The following is a 19,942-nucleotide window of genomic DNA, read 5'->3' as shown; positions in this document are numbered from 1 at the left end:
TACCCTGGTTAAAGTTGTTCCCCTGCTCCTTTTTTTTTTAAAGGAATTTTCACTGAAAGCCCTTTCCAAAGTGTTAGACTAGCCATAGTATAATAGAGTTACAGAGTGAAGAGCTGATCTGCGGCAGGTGGTTCCCCAAATCCATAGGAGAGTCAATAATTACATTTACACTTAAAAGACAAAGCCATGGCCTAGAATTGTATGTTTGTGTTGTATATAATGGTGTAGGAAGAGGGCTGTGATAGGTGCTCAGTAAATATTGGCTTGAGAGGCAGCTGTGGTTCTTGATCGGCAGCATTTTCTGAACGTCTTTGTCTGTGCCCACAGTGAAGATTGCATCCCAGTAAACAGGCTTATAATTTAAATAGCTGGGACAGAGTCATGAAACAATACGCATTCTTAACTGTTACTTTGTGGGTGTTTTTTTTTTTTAAAGCCTGTGGATTAGAAAATATTTGTCTGATGAAATGAGCTACAGGCCTGGGAGTTAAGACAGAGACTGTCCTGTGAGGTTCACCATCCCAGCTGTGTGTCACTGGACAAATTACCTAACCTTTCTGAACTTGGGTTTCTTAATCTGTGGAAAGGGAATGATACTTATTTCATCTGGATTAAAAGCTTGCTTTCAGTTTCAAGTGAAATAATGTATGCAAACATGTTTCAAAGGGTAAAGAGCTGTAGAGTCTAAAAGGGTGGTTTAGTTCTGGTGGCAAAATAAAAAGTGACCTGGATTTTGATAGATTATAGGATAGATTAACCAACATTTGAACAGTGTTCACACTGGTGTCCTAAACACTTGATTTAAACTCATTTAATCCTTAAAATGATCCCATGATGTAGGTAACATTTTACAGATGAAGTTTTTTTCCCCAAGGTCACACAATGGGTAGGGAGCAGAGAGCGTAGTCTTGTCTAGTTCTAATTCAAACCCAGTCTTGTCTATTAGCTACTTCGATGTTGTGCCTCTTGTTAATCCAGGTTTCTTCAGGTAATTTGAGCTGCACTGGACGCTTTTCTGTATGTGAATTTTCTGCTGTTGAAACCTTACCAGAAAATGACTGCCCTTGCCACCCAGTTTTTTGCTAAATTCTGTTGACTTCTTTGGCTCTCTTGGTTTTATAATCAAGAAATGAAAGCTGAGTAGAATGTTATCCTAAACTAGATAATCCAGGAGTGAGAATTTATCCCCACAGAGTGCTGTAATGCATTTAATGGTCAAATACAAATGACTTCATAATTTTCACATATATATGATAAATTTTATAAAAAGACTATTATACCATATTTATGTATTATATGTACTTTTTAAACCCAGCATTTATAAGCATTTTTGTCTTTAGATATTCTTTAATGAGATTATGTATATATATTTAATTTGGGAGGCTTATACTAATTTTATTAGATGAATATCCCATAATTTATATAATGATTTCCTTGCCTTTGGACATTTAGATTGTTGGAGTTTTCACACAATTATGAACCATACTGTAGTGAAGATAGTTGTGTGTAAATCTTTGTTTACATTTCTAATTATTTCCTTAAGTTAGACTTTAGAAGTGTAATTACTCTATCAAAGAGTATGAGTATTTTAAAAACTGCTCATATTTATTTCTAGAAAGTGTCAATTTAGCATCTCTCTTTAGTGACTTTTCACTGAATCCTTGACTTGGTGTGTTTTAGACTCTTTCAAACATGTTTGTCAATTTTTAAGCAAAAAATAAAATTTCATCTGTTTAATTTACATTTCTTTAATTATTAGATAGTTGCACCATTTCCTTGTATGTTTGGAGTTGCTTACATTTCTCCAACAACTTTGATGGAATTTGTGTCTTCACTAACATACATTCATTCACATGTTGTTGCTGTCTCCTTCCCTGCTTCCATTCATAACTCTTCAACACCTGCTAAAAATTTCATTAAAACATTCTCTGCAGTTTTGACAAACTACCCTCTTAGTATAAATCAGTGTTACTCAGTACATAGCAAAAATACGGGTTTATAACTTTCTCTCAAAATTTCTAAACCCAGCAGTGAGCTTTTGGTGATGCAGTTTAGACCCAGAAAAGGGAGACACCTGGGCAGCGGGGTGAAGAAACACACACAGACCCAAACAGTCTCATTGAGACTTGTCTTAGAATCATACCTTGTAGTTATGTACTCAAAATGGAGCAGCCTTACAAAAAAGAATGAAATAATACCATTTGCAGCAACATAGATGGACCTAGAGATTATCAAACTAAGTGAAATAAGTCAGAAAGAGAAAGACAAGGGGAGTTCCTGGTGACCTGGTGGTTAGGATTCTGGACTTTCACTGCCGTGGCCTGGGTTTGATCCCTGACCAGAGAACTGAGGGTGTCCCACAAGCCGTGTGGCGCAGCCAAAAAAGAAAAGAAAGACAAATACCATATGCTGTCATTTATATGTGGAATCTAAACTATGACACAAATGAACTTATTTATGAAACAGAATCAAACTTACAGACATGGAGAACAGACTTACAGTTGCCAAGGCAGGGGGCGCGGGGGCGAGATGGATTGGGAGTTTGGGATTAGCAGATGCTAACTATTATTATATATAGAATGGATACACAGCAAGGTCCTAATGAAGAGTATGAAAAAGAATCTGTGTGTGTATATATATATATGTAGAACTGAATCACTTTGGTGTATAGCAGAAATTAACACAACTTTTAAATCAACTATATTTCAGTAAAATAATTTTTTTTTTTTTTAATGTGGCAGGCTTTCTAAATGACCTTAAGTCTCTTAAATTTCTGTCACCCTTCAAACTTGAAAGCCAGAGTCTAGACTGAGGTAGAGGCCTTCTCGGGCCAGAGAGTCCCTGGAGAACGCGGCCTGCGTGCAGTTGAGGGAGGAGGAAGGGCCTGCGTAAGCAGCTTGTTTAGCTGCTCTTTGAACACATGCTTGCCAAGGTTTTTAAACAGCCTGCTAAATTCTTAAAATTCTTTTTCCATGTTGTGGCTTTGATCTATAAGATTACAGAAGCTATACTGAGGACCTGCCTTTTTTCATTTTTATCAAGAATAAATGCCTGTCTATGGTATGACTTGTTTTGAGCTCAGTCAGTGCCTATTACAGGACTTTTTAGACACTCTGAGCCTTAAAATCACACCCAACTTTGATATCTTTCCTACAGATTTCCTTTTTTAACTCAGTTGCCTCAGTTTCCCTGAGTGTGAGAGCTGTGCTTCTCTGGCAGCTTTTCATGAACTCATGTGGGATGCAGGGCTTTGAAGATTAAAAATTGCCACTTAATTATAGGTTATTTGCTTAATTATATTTCATCTGAGTAATAATCAAAAGCTTTGTGATTTGATACAGGTTTCTACAGGAAATTGTAAAAGGAAAAAATCCAATATTTGTGTATTATCTCAAGGAAGCGGTTTCTTCTGATTTCTTACTAATTTCTTTGTCTTCCTGTGCACAGTCCCAGGTACCTAGGAGTAAAACCCTACCAGCCCGACAGCTCTGCTTGTGATTATGAAGGTGGTTAAGTACAAAGGTTGTCAGTCTCTCTGAAATGGTTCAGCTTAAGTTACAGTGATACAGCGCTGTTAGGAAACTGAAGGCTATTACATGCAATAATGAGAAACTGCAGATTCCGATTTAGCAGCTTGTAACCTTCAGTTCACATTTTTAGGAACACTGATTCCTACCTAGTGGTAGAATGTACCGAAGCCAGAGGATACTTGTCAGTACAGTGCAGTGGTGGTACCTGGGCCGTTTTTTCCGAGCACCTAGGCAGTTTTTGTCTCTTCTGCTCTCATTCCCAGAGTAAAGGCACCTGTGCACACACCGGCACAGACGCTTTTTGGCACTCGTGTTATTCATGTGTTTCAAGGACCTGAATTCAGATAAATTCCAGACCCTGGGGTTAAAGTATATGCTATTCTTTCGGAATGTGAGCCAGCAGTATTTATTAAACATCTGTTACATGAATAATCTTGGTCCTGACCCTGTAACGGGGAAGGATAAATAAAAGATAGTCTTCAGAAGCTCGAGTTGAAAGGTTAGAATGTCCAGGGCAAATACTTTCCTGGGTCCTGAATAACAAATTCAGGAGAAAGCAAGCACTTTGGTCCTTAGTTGAAATAAATAATGAGAGGATCCAGGAAAGAAAGTTCATGCTAAAGAAAGTGCTGGCAGAGGAAGCGCCTTTAGTGACGCGGGGGTGGGGTGGGGTGGGGTGGGGGGAATAGGAGAGGAGCAGAACCTTTTGTGATGGGTCTTAAAGCGAAGTTAGAAATAATGTTCCCAAACCCCTTGAGCCTCATGTGTTCAGCTTTGTGGAGGTGGTTTGCAGCAGGGGTACTTCTGGGCTTTCAACAAAGTTAGTCCAGAGTGAACGTCCATCTTTCTCGCCCTTTCTTTCTCCCAGCTTAGAGTTGTGAGGTCTCAGTTGCTAGTGATAAGTCCCCTATTGTGTTCAAGATAGAGAAGAAAGATGCCTTTGAGCAGTGACTGAATGTTATTGAGATTGGGTTAGTAGTGAAAAGTACAAGGTAGGTGGAAGTTGCCAGTTACCTGGACTGACAGAATTATCTGTTTGAATAGATGATTTCAGTGACACAGACCTTAAAGATGACTGGTTCTGCAGAGTCTGGTTTGATGAACATGTAATATTTTACCTTCTTTGTCCCTGTTTATTTTCCCCAGAGCAGTATTCCCTTTGGTTTTTAACCTAATTTCTTGGGCCCCAGGAGTAAAGGAATGGGGGGCAGTAGGATGAGAATTCTGCCCCCGCTCCTGAAAGGTAGTCTTTTTAGACGAGCCTTTACCTCATGGATGAGAAAACTTAGTAGTAAGAGATCGTGATGACTCTTTGAATGAATGCAGTTTCTCAGGGTTAATCATAACTCTCAAGATGCATGGACTGAGGATTTTCACTGTTGGGTGTATTTTATAAAGTGGAGTCTGGTAACAAGGGGGCATAACATTTTCTTTTTTTACATGGGATTTCAGAGATGGCATTGCTCTCAATTTCATTTTTTAATTAAAAGCCATAAATAGCAGATTTAAAATTTTGAACCACAGCATGAATCAGAAATTGGGTTTGTCAACCTTTACTTTTGGGGAGGTGGTAATTCTTTTTGAAAGTGGGGTTGAAGGCAGAGAAAGAGAAGGAAAGCAGGAGAGAGTCTTGGAAATAAGGGTACTGGAAGGCACAAGGCTGTGGGTGGGAGACTCTGCTGGGACTCTCCCATCACTTCACCCCCGACTCCCAAGTAAAAAACCCTTTACTAGCATTTTCTCCCCTCCTTTTTCTACTAAAAAAAAAAAAGGAAAAAAAACAAACAAACATGAAGAGGAGTCTTTCTTTTCCTTGTCTTCTACCCTTCAGTGGTCGTTAAGCATAAACAGGGACAAACAGTACAAACAGCTGAGGTTTTCCTACCGGCACAAACCTGTCCTAAAGCAGAGATGGCCCTTTATCAGATGCTACCCAGGAAAGCAGAGAGTGTGACCTCACAACTCTAATAAAACCTCTGTTAACCTCGGTGAGGCGGGGGAGGTGTGGGGGGCACGTGTTAAAGTCCTTTTGAATTTTCCCAGTGGGGTCAGAGTTTTGTTCCTTAATTAGAGGTAGTCTGGGAAAAGGCAGCACTTGTGCAAATGCCCCAGGAGGGTCTGAACACCGTAGTTCTGTGCTCACTGTGACACTGCCATCCCCCTGCTTAGGGAGCAGGCCAGCTGGTGGTAGGAGAGCTGGCTGAGAGCGCGCAGAGAGGCTCTGCCAAGGAGATCTTTTTTCTTTCTCTGTGATGTCTGCAGCTCATTTGGCCTGAGCACCAGGTTGCTACTTGATGCTGTTCAGAAGTCAGGATTTGAATTTTGAGGCCCTTTCAGAGAAGGTAGAGGTAATGTTAATTTCTGGGTCTAATTGTGCTTGTGGAAGTTATCAGCTGTAACTTATATTGGAACATACATTCTTTAAAAAGCCAGATGGTAATCAAAATGTGTGGGTGGTTTGAAGTTTTTAAATAAAAGGCTTGTACTCAGCTGCCAAGCCTCCAGAGAAGTGCTTTGTACAATGCATCCCTGCTTTCTAGAATGGCTTGTGGAAGCAAGTTGCTTCCTTCCTATTTCCTCCCAACCTTCGTGACCTTGCCACGTTTGTCTTCCCTGCCCTGGCAGAAATTGATTCCTGACTTCAGTAAAACTGCTCAGGGGGCTTGAAGATTTCCTTAGTTTAAGAGGCAGTCTTTTGGAAAGGATGGCAGGTCCCTGAGCTCTGAAAGGAAGTGTGCACAGACGAGGGGCTGTGCTCTTGGCAGCCCAGATAATGCCGGTAAGGGCTCAGGAGCTAGACTTGCTGGGTGGTTCTGGTTGGAAACATAATCATCAAAGGTCCCAAACTCTGGGACTGCTTCCTGCTCAGACTAAAAACTGACTTGTGGAGTCTTTGCAGAATTCACCTCTTATTTTTGTTCCTTTGTTTGCTGTCAGTAAATCACTAATGCCTTTTGCCACAGTTCAGCTGGCTTAATTCTCTCCTGTTCTTCCTGTTGAAATCCAGAGTTGTGGCTTGAAGGGCAGTATGTTATGGTCAGCTCTTTAGTATCCACAACCCCCACTTGTCTCGTGGTTGCAGGCATCAGGATTTGCTAGGTGTATCAGAGATTACAGTGATCATTCGTAGATTGGTTCCTTCTAAAAAGTACAGAGAGAGAGTGTATCTGCAAAACAGCTGAATGAATGTGTTTTTTGTACCTCCCTCATCAGTCTCTTGGCTTTCCAGGTGAAGTTCAAGGCCTGGATGTGGGAGTGTGCTTGGCTCGTTGGAAGAGCTCCAAGGAGACCACTGTGGCTGGAAGTAGAGTTGGCAAAAGGGTCAGGGGAGGTTAGAAGATGAGGTCAGATACATAATAGTAACAGATCAGAGAAGGCCTTGTGGGCCACGTTAGGATTTTGTATTTTATTCTAAGTGAGAAGGGAAGTTGTTGGAGATTTTTGAGCTGATATAGTTTCCAATTAAAAAAATAAATTACTCTGATTGCCGTGTGGAGAACAGATTGGGTGATAGGAACAGGGGTGGAACAGAGAGGTCATTTGGAAGGCTGTTGTCGTAATCCAGGCTAGAGATTATGAGACAAGTGAAATTATTGCCAACCTCCAAGAATGGTTGGGAGACCTCAGAAAGAAAACACCACTAAAGCCCCTCATACAGCCCTTTGCACGATCCTAGGCTCCAGTATTTGTTAATTTTCTTCCTTTCCTCGGAGTTTGCCCTCAGCTGTATTAGAACCATAGGGGAGAGGTTATTAAACAGAGATCAGCGTTCACAAGGGAAGGGTTATAAGCAGTACCTCAGTCGTTTGACCCTAACAGAAGACTTTTTATTTCTCAAGGCACTGCAGTTGACACACTGTTCATTCTGTCATCCCACCCACCAGAGACCTGAAAAGACCGAATCTGTGCCCGAACTCCAGGGCAGCTCTGTTCTCATTGAGGCTTTCACTCTTCAGTTCTTTCTGCAGTTGCTATCTTAGACACAGTCTGAGCAGCCTCTTTCACAAGGTATCTTTTCAGCTACCTGGCCTTGCAAGCTGGAGCTCTCTGATACTCATCATGACAAGGTAGTTTTCACATACCTGAGAGGACCCTTTAAGGGAAAGAAAGAGGTTTTGTGGTCTTTGTTTAACATTTGAGCTTCCCCTTCACCCCTCCCCACCCCCCAGCCCACACCGGTCCTCTTTTGTTGTGATCTGAAAGCCTTAATACCAAGCCACCCTGATTTCTGGGGTTTGCAGTGTGGGAAAGGAATTCAGTATGATTTAGTATATTACAATTGTTTGGGAAACACGTACTCCACGACTATACCACCCTGAACCACCCTGAACGCGCCTGATCTTGAAGTTAAGCAGAGTCAGGCCTGGTTAGTACTTGGATGGGAGAGAAGCGTGGTTCTTGGTACGTGGGGAGCTTGAATTGTTGACAAAGCTTCCTTCCCTCCAGAAAGCTACATCAGTGTTTGCTTGGGCTGTGTGTGTCTTGTTGGAAGACTTCCCTGATAAAACCATGCCATCTTGTTAAAACATCAGAATCACCTGCCCAAAGAGGGCTGCTGGCAGCCTACCACTTCCTTGATTTACCCTGGGAGCAAAGCAGGTTTTTTTTTTTTCCCTTTTTTGGCGGGGAGGGGTGGGTCTGGAGATCTATTTGTGTGAAAGGCCATAGGAAGGTGAATCCCCAGAAACTTGCAGACAGAATTTGCTTTAATAGTAGTCAGTCTTGTCTCCTAGGATGCTCTTACTCCTCCTCCTTTTTAAAAGTAAGTTCAGGCGAATTCCCTGGTGGTCCAGTGGTCAGGACTCTGCCCTTTCACTGCTGAGGGCCCAAATTCAGTCCCTGGTTGGCAAACTTAAGATCCTGCAAGCTGAGAGGTATGGCCAAAAAAAAAAAAGTAAACTCAGATTACTAGGACCCTAGTTGGACTTTGGGTGTCTTTGCATCTCATATACTGTACTGTCTCGGGAAGTGTCTGGCTGCCGCGGCCCCCCGCCAGAGCTGTGAATAGACAGAGCCAGGCCCCATGAGGATGAGCTGTTTTCAGGAATGCTGTTCTGTTTTTAGGGAGAAATCGTCTTTTCCTTCACCTCAGTTGGACTGTGCGCTAGCCTTTCTTTGCCTGCCTTGGCTGGGGCATGGAGGAGAGCCAGCATACCATTTATGTGGCTGCCACGTGGGCTTACCCAAAAGCCATAAGGAGAGGCAGCCTATGGGAAATGCAGGCGCCAAGCGAGTGCATCCGTAGCTTGTGAACATAAAGACCTTCAGTCGTTTGTGTGGATCGGTATTTTCTAGTTTTTATTTTCCCCACCCAGGCATCTGCGCTGACTGAAATATTTGAGCCATAGCAATAGTAGAGAGCAAATTGTTTCTACAGATAAAGACATAGATAAATTTTCGTCCTACATGCTGCTAATTAAATTGCTTATCTATCTAAACTTGGGCCTCTGCTGCTGATATCCGATGTCCCTGGTATCTTCCTTGAGTGAGTTGCTTTGTGTTCCATGACCTTGTTTTTTTTTGTCATTGCAGTGTGAGTGACTGCCTCATGTTGTGTTGATGCCGGTCTGCCATGCTAGCCTGTCTACCAGGGCCAGGTGACCTGTCCTTTCAGCTTCTTTCTCACACGCAGATGAACACTGGACTTCAGAAATGTAAGTAATCTGGATCCCAGGGAAGCATGCGGTCCTTTATTTTTCCCCTCCATTCGGGTTCTCCCAGAGACAACTTTGGGGTACCCTGACTTTGCTACCTCCAAGATATTCTTCAGCACAGACAGCAAGAAAGCAGCTGCAGAACTTGTCGGCAATGCGAGACGCTTCTCTGATCAGAGGCCTCTTAAATACTAGATTCCCCAGTGTGTGTCATCTTAATTTTAATTGTTGCTGATAGATGTCTGTTGAGCAGTAGGGCTATATGGTGTTTTACAGCCCAGTGTTACATATATCATATATGTATATATCACCCTTCAAAGAAGTGTTTCAGTTTGAACCCTGGGAGGAATGGAATGAAAATGCACAGTCCAGATTACTTACTGTATCCCTGAAACAAACTGTTTACACTGTTGTGTTGTTTGGAGCTCTCTGAGTGCCCTCTGCCACGGAGACAGACTGTTCCCCCTTGGCCTTGCTGTCTACATTCTGAGCCAGTGCCCGCAGCTCACAGCAAACAAACTCTCGCCTCCAGAAGGGACATGGAACTATCTAGCTTTCTCAGCCTCTCTGGGCGTGTTCCTGTTAATATTCTTCCCCCAAGACGGGATTTTGGAGAACTGCTAGCTTCCTGTATTACATTGGCTGGCACTGGGGCTTCAGACTTTGTGTTTTCCCAGATTCCTACCTTCTATCCCTGTACTACGTGAATGTGCAAGGAAGATTCTATTCCTGGCTTATCACCATACACGGCGTCTTCGAGTGTAAAGATGGCCCTAAATTTGGAATAGAGTTTCCTTTCAGAGCAAAAAGGGAAGAGCAGCGAAGCATCTCAGCTTACCCTTTCACAGAAAAAGAGCCTCAGCAGGTTACCTGACTCCTTTATGGCCGAGGTTGGCAAGCTTTTCCTGACAGGGGTCGAATGGACCACACCACGTGGTCTCTTGCGCGTTCTCACCTCTGCGCTCTCGGGGCACCGGCAGACGTGGCAGCGTGTGAACAGACGGGTGCGGCTGTGCTCCGGCACAGCCCTCTGCGGAAGCGCAGCAGCCTGGCGCTGGCTTTCAGGCTGTCGTCTGCTGCTTCCTGCTCCATGAGATTATCTGCAGAAGTTAAAAACGGTCTGGCCTCTTGACTTACTTTCTTTGAGGGAGAGTAAGACTCAGAGCCTGGCCAGATCTAGAATTTGGCCCGTGAATGCAGCTCCTGTAACAACAGAGCTGAGAGTGTCAGTCTTCCTTCTGCAGCTGCCTGACGCAGTCGGCAAGCTCGCTGTCCCAGCTCCTGCCCAGGCTGTCTCTCTCCCATGCGTGCTGGTCAGATGCGGGCATTGTCTGGGCTCTCTGGCCGCCCAGAGCCACATGCTCACATGCTGTGGCTGGGTGCAGGCTTCCAGGCACAGAGCTGGGGGGGTGTACTCAGAAGGATGTAGTAAGATGGCAGAGAGCAGCTCACTGTCTTTCTTCTAGGTCCTTAACACACTCTGACAGCTTCGCCCAGAGATTTACCATCAAGGGCTGAACCATCTAGGAGGAAAGGCAAATTGGCAGCTTTATCTTAGCTGCTGACGTTGGATCTTCACTCCCTTCTCCACAGAGCAGCCCCCAAGTCACCTCTGCAGAAAGCTCTGTCCCAAATCTGTATTCAAGAATTGAGGTGTCCTTTTTCTCTGGTTTCAGGCTTACCTATTCATTTGGGGGACAATGTATTTGAATCGCTTCAACTCTCTTGTGACTCTCCTTAACTACACCTAAACGTTTGCAGAGAAGAAAACCCAGTGGTGCTTTTAAGCTCACTTGCTTGCTTCTTTGCTCTCCCAAGATGTATTAGGAGAAACAAAAAACAATCCTCTTCTGTGATTTACAGTTCTTAGCATTAAGCATTTACCATTAAGGTGGGACAGAGTATAAACTGTCTGCTTCACAAACCAGAAGCTAAGGCGCTGCCGAGAGCCCAAGTCTACCAGCTGTCAGGATCTGTGGCTGCTATTCAGCCTTTCCCTGCTCCCATCCTAAGGAGGGTCTTAAAAGTTGCTCAGAACACAGAACTCAGTATCTGGTGAGGTGGGCATGGAGTGTGTGCATGCTGAGTTGCTTCAATCATGTCTTTTTGTGACCCCATGGACTGTAGCCCGCCAGATTCCTCTGTCCATGGTGATTCTCCAGGCAAGAATACTGAAGTGGGTTGCCATGCCCTCCTCCAGGGGATCTTCCCAACCCAGGGATCAAACTCATGTCTCTTATGTGTCCTGCATTGGCAGGCAGGTTCTTTACCACTAGTGCTACCTAGGAAACTCCATGGGGTACAGATATTTATAGCTTTGTTGTTGTTCAGTCATCCAGTCGTGTTCGACTCTTTCCGACCCTATAGACTGCAGCATGCCAGGCCTCCCTGTCCCTCACCATCTCTTGAGAGTTTGCCCAAGTTATGTTCATTATATTGGTGATGCCATCCAGCCATCTTATCCTCTGATGCCCTCGTCTTCTGCCCTCAATCTTTCCCAGCATCAGCCTTAATAGCTTAGTATATTTTATATTGGAATAGTCAGCTTAAGGCAGGGGAGATGGGTCAGGGCTCAGGAGAGGGGATATGTGGCTTCTTGGCCCAGCACTGTCAGTCACCCGGCTGATCAGTCGTCCGCTGGCTTGAGCTGCCGTATGTACAGAATCATAATATCAGTCCCTTCAGACCTCAGTGTTTTCTCTTCTCCCCATCCTCTTCTACATGTATAGGAGGGTGTGATGTATTTTCCCACCATAGTATGACTTGCCTTAGTGCAGGCTGGATTAAGGGACATCTTGCCTTTGGGTGGGTCCTGCACAGGCTAGAAGACCACAATTGTGGTCAGTGGCTGCCCTCCCAGAACTTTCCTGGATTGTTATTCTATGTCACGTAGTTCGGGAGATCTCTGCCATTTTGGAGCTTTGTACTTGAAATGGAGCTTTGTACTTGAAAAATTTGTTTTCCTCTAAGCCATCTTCTCCCAGTTCCCCACAAACTGTTGCTTTTGAACATTTTTTTCCTTCATTAACCCCAAGCCTCTGCTCCTGTTTCTCCAGTTTACAGTCAGGTGTATAGATAGGGTGGCTTGATAAAGATTTCTGGGTAGAGTGGTTGAAATGACCAAAGGTCCCTGGTCTTCAGATTGTCTTTCAGACAGCGACTGTGACCTCTTTCACTGTAGAGTCTTGGGACCTAGGACAAATAATCAAAATTAATCTTTTACTGTACTCTCGTATGCTTATCTGCCCCCTAGTGGAAAGATCTGGAAATGGCAAATTGGCCCGATGACTGGATAAACTAAGAGAAACATCAGAAATATTAGCTAACATTTGTTGAGTGCTTACCATATGCCAGGCACTCTCTTGCCTATTTTTATGCACATTCCCATTCACTCTTCAATAATTCCATATGGGAGACTCACTTATCTTTCTTTTAAGCATGAGAGTGTTTGTCACTTGTCAGTGTCACATTACTAATCAGTGACGAGGCTAGAATTCACTCTTGGGTCAGACTCCAAAGCCTGTATTTGATGCACAGAGACACACCTGTGTGTCTCCACAGGTTAGAGGTTCCTGCTACATAAGCCACTAATGTCTTCTGATCTTCAAAACAGAAAGATAAACGGGGAGGTCCCGGTGAGGTTACTTTGTCCCATCTGTGGGTAGACTCAGCGAAACCTGCTATCCTTGAATGATTACCATTGACAGTTACAGGTCCTGTTCACAGAGCATTTCCTGTTCATCGGATCTCTTGATCTTAGTAATTCTGTGAGGTAGGACAGCAGGTATCATTGCTGTTTATAAATGAGGAATGACTGAGCGACACTCTGAGTCGTCAGATAATAAAGCCAGTGCTTGAATCCAGTCTCTTTTTTTCTAACCATAGAGTCTCTGTTCTCCACTGCTTTATGTCTCGATTAACGACACCGTTGGTACCAGATAGTTAAAGAAGTTGCTTGCAAAGCTGTAGTGTCTGTCAGCTGTGCACTTAGAGGAAATGATGCAGAAGAAAGAGAGGCTCCAGGGTGCCTGTGTGGGGACGGAGATGATACTGAGGAAAACTCGGAAGGGTTGGGCTGAAGTCTGGTATGTGAAGTGGGTGGTGTCAGAGCCCCAGAATGTGACCTCTTTCTTGTCTAGTATGCTCATCTGTCATCCTTGAGAGTCTTCCTTAACGTGCTGTAGCCTGTGTTCAGCCTCCCTGCCCTCACCTCATCACCATTATCAACATCAGTGGAGCCAGGACAGAGGGAACTAGTCGGTGTAGTGTCCCGTCCTGTGCTTCTGATTGAGGCCAGCACACGTTGTGCCTCTGCTGGGGAAAACTAGCTTGAGAGTTGGTATTGACTTGGAGCAAAGGAGCTCTGTTATTCAGCAAGCCGCTGTCCCAGCCTCTCTCAGTTGGCCTTCAGGGAGAGAAGCTTGTTAACATGGAGCAAGACTCTTCGTACATGGAGGGGCAGACCTTCACTTCCTGTCTGAATGGAAACGCAGCAGCTTCAGACTCCTCCTATTCAGCTGAATCCCAGCTGTTCAGCCAGACAGTATATTTCCAGGTACTTACTCTGCAGGTCCGCTCCGGGTAAGGAAGGCACCAAGCCAGGAGTGTCACACACTTCTCATTAGGCACATGAAAGCGCAGTGGCTGACCAGGGCAGCTTCTCATGGAGCTCTGGTGCCTTGAGTTTAGGGACATTCTTCAGTGATTGCAGACTTTTTTGGTGTCCTCTGTGCAAGAGAATGTAAGACAGGTCAGAAAATGACCCCCACTTTATGGAGCCTGAAGCCCATTAAGGGTCAGAGGCTTACAAGCAGCAGCAGAACTCTGTTCTCCAGGCTTTGACCCTGCTTGCCATCTATTGCTGCCTAGTGGGTGGGAGACTTCCAGGCCTCCCTGCCTCCTTCTGCTTCCTACCTTCAATTGTCACGGTCACCTTCCTCCTCCTAAGGCCTTCTGCAGATCAGTCATCTTACAAACACAGCGATTACGGATGGAGCAGGTATTTAGCACTCAGTAAATAAAGTAGAGCCTTGAATACGTTAGAATGCCTACCAAGTTCAAGGCACTGTGCCAGCGTTTGAAAACACGAACCTTTTCCTTTCTGTACCCTTTTTTGCTGAGTCCTGCCTCTCTGAGCGTGAGTCCGGATCTTTCTGCCCCTCCTGAACTGGAGCTTTCTTTTCTTGCTTCTAAGGAGAGCAGCAGTTTCTAAGCAGTTGCTGCCAGCCAACCAGCAGTGCCACCCAATGCGGGCAGCTGTGCCCCTCCCTGCCAGCACTCACTAGACGACTTCTGTTCCGTGATGCCCAGCGACGTGACTTTGAATGGGGTCTCCTTTGGGCCAAGCCAGCTGAGGCCACAGCCAGGCATTTGGTCAGCTTAGTGCTTGGTCTGCCCTGGCGGCCTCCGGCACCGGGAGGAAGTAGGGAGGGAGTCTGCTAGCTGAACCCCGGCTCCCAGCCAAGAGCACCCCTCGTTTTTTTTTTTCTGCTTCGGGGAGTCTGTGTACTTACTCAGCAAGCCTTTATTAAGCACCTTCTGTGTATACTCAGGAGAGACCCTCCCTCGGAGAGAGGGAAAATGGAGCTGAGACCCCTTGCCAGGAGCCTGGCAAGCGTAAAGAGCTCTTGTTCTCAGAACCTTTTCCTTTTTGACTGCAAGCACGACATCCGCTGGAGCCCCCTGATGGGAGGCGACTGGAGACGGGAACAAAGAGACTGTTAGCATTAATGAGGCCCATTGAGCGGTGTTTCCGCAGTCTCCAAAGGAGGGCAGGTTTTTCCTCTTTCATTTCGGAAAGTGACAGCTGACAGGGGCCGAATACAGACTATTTTTGGCTCTCAGAACTTAAAGATGCTCTGAATCCTTTCTCCTCAGTTCCCTCCCTGCAGTCCTGTCATTATTGTCACCCCCCACGAGGAAATAAATAAAGCCTTTTGATCTTCACCCAGTCAGGCTGAGAGTAAGCTGTAAACAAAAGTGAACTTGTGACATGGGGGTGGGGGAGGGATGTTGGCAGCTCGCTGCTCTGCCCCTGAAAAAAGAAGCATCCTGTCTGCTGTGCCAGGATGCTCACCCCGCGGGCAGTGCCCCAGCTGCCACTGCCCGGAGAGCTGACGCCTCACTGGCCACCGCAGACCGGAGGGAGCCCTTCTGGGGCCCTGTTCCCCAGGGTGTCACCGGGCAGGGACTGAGCGGCCCTGACAAGCAGCCCTGCTCAGAACCTCCAAACCCCAGGCCAGCAGGGGCTGGTAGGAACTTGGATAGACTTCCGCGTGAGAATTGGCCCAGTTCCGGCTCTCTACGTTGGGAGACTTTGGAAAGTTGCCCTGCTTTTCTGATCTTTAGTGACCTCATTTGTGAAGTGGGACCATCGTGATAGTACCTGCCTCCGAACACAGTAGCAGGGATTCATGGAGACAGCCTGGCACTCAACACGAGCCCCGGCCCATGAGACGTGCCCACTGCATGTTAGCCGGGCTTGTTTTTGTGGGGGGCTGAGGCTGGCTCCGAACTGGAGACTCAGCCTGACACCCCGTGCGCCCTGCCCCCCAGGCTGCAGGCGGGAAGTCTAGGAGGGCTGGTTGGCTTGGCACTGACGAGCTCCCTCTCCTTCTCTGCTCTCCTTCCCCTTCTCTCTCTCTAGGGGACACTACACAGAAAATGAGAACTGCTCACTACCCCACCCCAGCCGAATTGGACGCGTATGCTAAGAAGGTCGCAAACAACCCACTGACTATAAAAATCTTCCCCAACAGTGTGAAGGTTCCCCAGCGGAAACACGTTCGTCGTACTGTGAACGGCCTGGACACATCGGCCCAGCGCTACAGCCCCTACCCGACTCAGGCCGCCACCAGGGCAGGCCTGCTGGCCATTGTCAAAGTGCCAGCCAAAAGCGTACTCAAGGACTTTGACGGCACCCGAGCCCGGTTGCTCCCCGAGGCCATCATGAACCCCCCAGTGGCGCCCTATGCCACTGTGGCACCCAGCACTTTAGCCCACCCCCAAGCCCAGGCTCTGGCCCGCCAGCAGGCCCTGCAGCACGCACAGACCCTGGCCCATGCCCCTCCCCAGACGCTGCAGCACCCTCAGGGTATCCCGCCACCCCAGGCGCTGTCCCACCCCCAGAGCCTCCAACAGCCTCAGGGCCTGGGGCACCCTCAGCCCATGGCCCAGACCCAGGGCTTGGTCCACCCTCAGGCCCTGTCTCACCAGGGTCTCCAGCACCCCCCCACTCCCTTGCTGCATGGAGGCCGGAAGATGCCAGACTCAGATGCCCCCCCGAATGTGACCGTGTCTACCTCAACTATCCCCCTTTCCATGGCGGCCACCCTGCAGCACAGCCAGCCCCCGGACCTGAGCAGCATCGTGCACCAGATCAACCAGTTTTGCCAGACGCGGGCGGGCGTCAGCACTACCTCAGTGTGTGAGGGCCAGATCGCCAACCCCAGCCCCATTAGCCGCAGCCTGCTCATCAATGCAAGCACTCGGGTGTCGACCCACAGCGTCCCCACACCAATGCCTTCATGTGTGGTCAATCCCATGGAGCACACCCACGCGGCCAGCGCCGCGCTGCCGGCTGCGGGCCCCGTCAACCTGCCCGCGGGCCTCGCGCGCGCCCCCGCTGGCTACCCTAGCGACCTCAAGCCAGTCGCCTGGAACCAGCACCAGCTGGCCCACCTGCAGCAGATGTGCAGTGAGGCCGGTGGGACGCCGGCCCCTGGCCTGACAGGCAAGCATACGGCAGGACGCGAGTTGGCAGGGCCTGGCTTGGTGGGCAAGGCCCCTGCCTACCCGCAGGAACTCTGCCTGGCACAGTCTTTCCATCTGAAGCCACCCCTGGAGAAGCCAACCCCATCCCCACCCGTCAACGGCCTGGCCGCCCCACTGGCCTACCCCAATGGTCACTACTTCCAACCCCTGTGGAACAACATTCTGCCCACTCCCAATAGCGACAGCTCGGGGTCTCAGGACCTCGCCGGGCCGTTCCACGCTGGGCAGCCCGCGGGCGCACCCCTCGACTGTGCGGCGGTGGCTGCTGGGGCGCACTTCCGGGCAGGGACCGGGGGCGGTCCGGTGGCAAGCCAGAACAGCTTGATACAAACGGTGGATTACCTAAGTGGGGATTTCCAGCAGGCCTGCTTCCGAGAACAGAGCCTGGCCATGCTGAGCAAGGCCCACCGAGCCCCTGGCAACCGAGCCCCTGACCCCACAGATAGTCGAAGTCTTCATATTCAGCACCCAGGGTACAGATAGGGAGCCCTGGTGCCCCCCACAAATCCCACGTCATACATCACCCTCCTAGGTTTAGTCTTACTTTTGAGTAATGGATAGTTTCAAAGTTTCACTGCTCCAACGTGATCATTCTTAGATGTCTAAGGGAATTGAGTGGGATCTAATTGAGGACAGAGGGGGGGTCCTCTTCGCCCTCATCTTGCCCTGTACCAGCCCCAGCAGCTTTTGGGTTTATGTTGGGACCTAATCTCAACTCCCGGCTTGACTCTCCATTGCCTGCTTATCAGTCCAGTCCCTGCCCCCTCTCCGCCCCGACCATTTCCCACCAGCCTCTTCATCTTTACCTGCACCTCTCACTGTTGCCCTTAGGACTGAGGTAGGGGCTAAGGGAAGGGTCCCGTAGGCGAGGTAGTAGTCAGCATCCAGCCGCCTGAGCTAGGCGTCTTCCTGTCTGTCTGTCTCTTGCTGGGACTAAGAAGCCAGACTTCCCAAGTGCTCTGGGAGCCGATTTCTTACTTACTCAAAGACCTCAAATCAAAACTGACCCGGTCTGCATCTCCTCCCAGCCCTTCCCCATTCCTCAAGGCTTTGTTTTACACCTGCATTGAACCCAGAGCCACTGCACTTGTCCTTGCCACACTCCTCAAGGGCATCCTGCAAGCATGTGGCTGTGGCCTTGAGACATGGCAGGGGGGTGCGGAACCTGCCTTTGTATTGATACCTTGGTTCCTAATTCCCTTTCCATCAGTAGAGAAATGCCAGGACCGTCTGGCATATCCAAGACCTTCCTCACTGTTTCTCTCCTGAGTCACCTGCTGCCCTCACGCCCCACTCCCCCCTCACAAACAGAACAAACAAAAAGCCAGTCTTACTTGAGGAATTAGGTAGTAGGTGTGGGATGATCACATTGGAGTTTGGAATTAAAAAACACTGAAAAAAAAAAAAGTTAAACTGCATTTGGTTCTCTACACTGGCTAAGAATATTGCTCTACACTGTAAGTTTTAAGCGTCCTGTTTCTGTATGAATGTAGCGTGGGTTTGAGTAGCAATGTGTGTGAGCGGCCCCACAGGTGCATTCACTGTCTAGTCACCTTTCGCAGCCCCTGTTTAATGAAGAAAGAAAAACACAAAGCCTTAAGCTCTTTGAATTCTCCTTTACCAAATGAGCATGGTTCTAACAGCTGGAGATGGGCCCCTATTGGAAACAGCCCCTCCTGCCCCTCGCCCGCCCTCATCCGCCCTCACCCACTCCATGCTCGAGTGTCTGTCCCCCGGCAACAGTTGGCTAGAAATTTTAAACTTTTCTGTAACTTAGATTGTTTTGTTGTAATGTTTTGCACCCTTCTGTTAAAGACACATAGTTGGGCTGTTGTTTTTTTTTTTTTTTCCTTTAAACCAAATAAGCCCTACCCTTTCCTCTTGTCTCTGGGGAATGTGAGCTGATGTTATTTAAGATTCTTGGTTTTGTTTACTATACTATCCACTGTTCTTTAGCCAGAAATTCTCTAGTGATCTGAAGCAATGTGACTGAAGACCAGTTTTTAAATTACTTGTTGGCAAGTTGCCTTATATTTAAAAAGAGAAAAAACAAGGAAAAAGAATGCCTGATTGTGTTATGCCAAATGATAGCAACATGGAGCCCTAACTTATTGTCCCCATTGCTTTGCTGCCGTCTGTAGACACTGGTACCTCCCTTTCCTGAGCCCCCAGGAGCACCAGCAGCCTCTGGTGCGATGCCTTCTCCCAGTGTGTTGGCCACCATCTCACCCAGGGGCCCGTTCCAGTTCTCGCTTCTCTTGAGTTAAATTCTCTGAAAGGACACCACTGTCTCAGCTTATCCCCTGCTTGATCTCCAAACCAGATACTTTTGCTCTAATTTTTTTCCAATGCCTCTCTCCCCAAAAGGTGAGCTGCCATTTTAGGAAATTGGACCAGACACCAACTTGGGAGCTTAAAAATCAAACCTCAAACCCATCTCTTCCTGTGTAGGGGTGCATCTGAAGCTCTCACTCCCACCCCTAGTCTGCATGGAAAATGTACTGTGACCCCCCCTGCCCCCCACTACCCTCGCCTTTGGTGGGAGATGTTTCCTAGTTCACCCTGAGCCCCTCTTCCCCCTTGCCAGCCAACCCCCAACCAGCAATAAAGGTCCATGCCAGGGCCTCCTATCCACACCCGCGCCTCCATTCCACACTACCCCTAGAAAATAATCTGGGTCTCCTGCCGTCCACATACTGTAGCATTCATTCTCCATCTCCCTCATCCTCTCACCTGTGGTGGTTTATGGGTGTGATGGGGTTTTTAAGATTATTATAAACCAGTAAAAAAAAAAAAAGAACTCACCTTTTGATCTTGTCCTATTCGTTACTGCTTGTTTGAGATGATCTTTCTTAATGGTTTTTAATACTTATTAGAAATAATTTATCATTTTTAGAGGGCCCTCTAGAGTATTTCTCCCAGTCAGAAGCCCTCCCCACCCATCTTCCCAGGACAGGTGTGCTGAGTCAGCCCCTGGAGGGGGCA

At 47.3% G+C, this 19,942-nt stretch overlaps 1 protein-coding gene across 3 annotated transcripts in view; it reads left to right on the top strand.

Moving 5' to 3' along the window:
• FAM222B (family with sequence similarity 222 member B) overlaps nucleotides 1-19,761 on the top strand; it is a 55,920-nt gene extending 36,159 nt beyond the window's left edge. For all 3 annotated transcript variants that reach the window (XM_043903217.1, XM_043903219.1, XM_043903218.1), the window contains exons 2-3: nucleotides 9,063-9,184; nucleotides 15,831-19,761. In XM_043903217.1, the coding sequence (XP_043759152.1) occupies nucleotides 9,103-9,184; nucleotides 15,831-17,440 (1,692 nt within the window). In that variant the 5' untranslated portion in view covers nucleotides 9,063-9,102 and the 3' untranslated portion in view covers nucleotides 17,441-19,761. The remainder of the gene's footprint in view (nucleotides 1-9,062; nucleotides 9,185-15,830) is intronic.
• Nucleotides 19,762-19,942: the final 181 nt, after the last annotated feature.

The sequence above is a fragment of the Cervus elaphus genome, chromosome 5, assembly GCF_910594005.1.
Source record: "Cervus elaphus chromosome 5, mCerEla1.1, whole genome shotgun sequence".
In the NCBI taxonomy this organism is placed as follows: domain Eukaryota; kingdom Metazoa; phylum Chordata; class Mammalia; order Artiodactyla; family Cervidae; genus Cervus; species Cervus elaphus.
The sequence above is the reverse complement of the archived record's forward strand: the minus strand, read 5'-3'. Positions and strand labels throughout refer to the sequence as shown.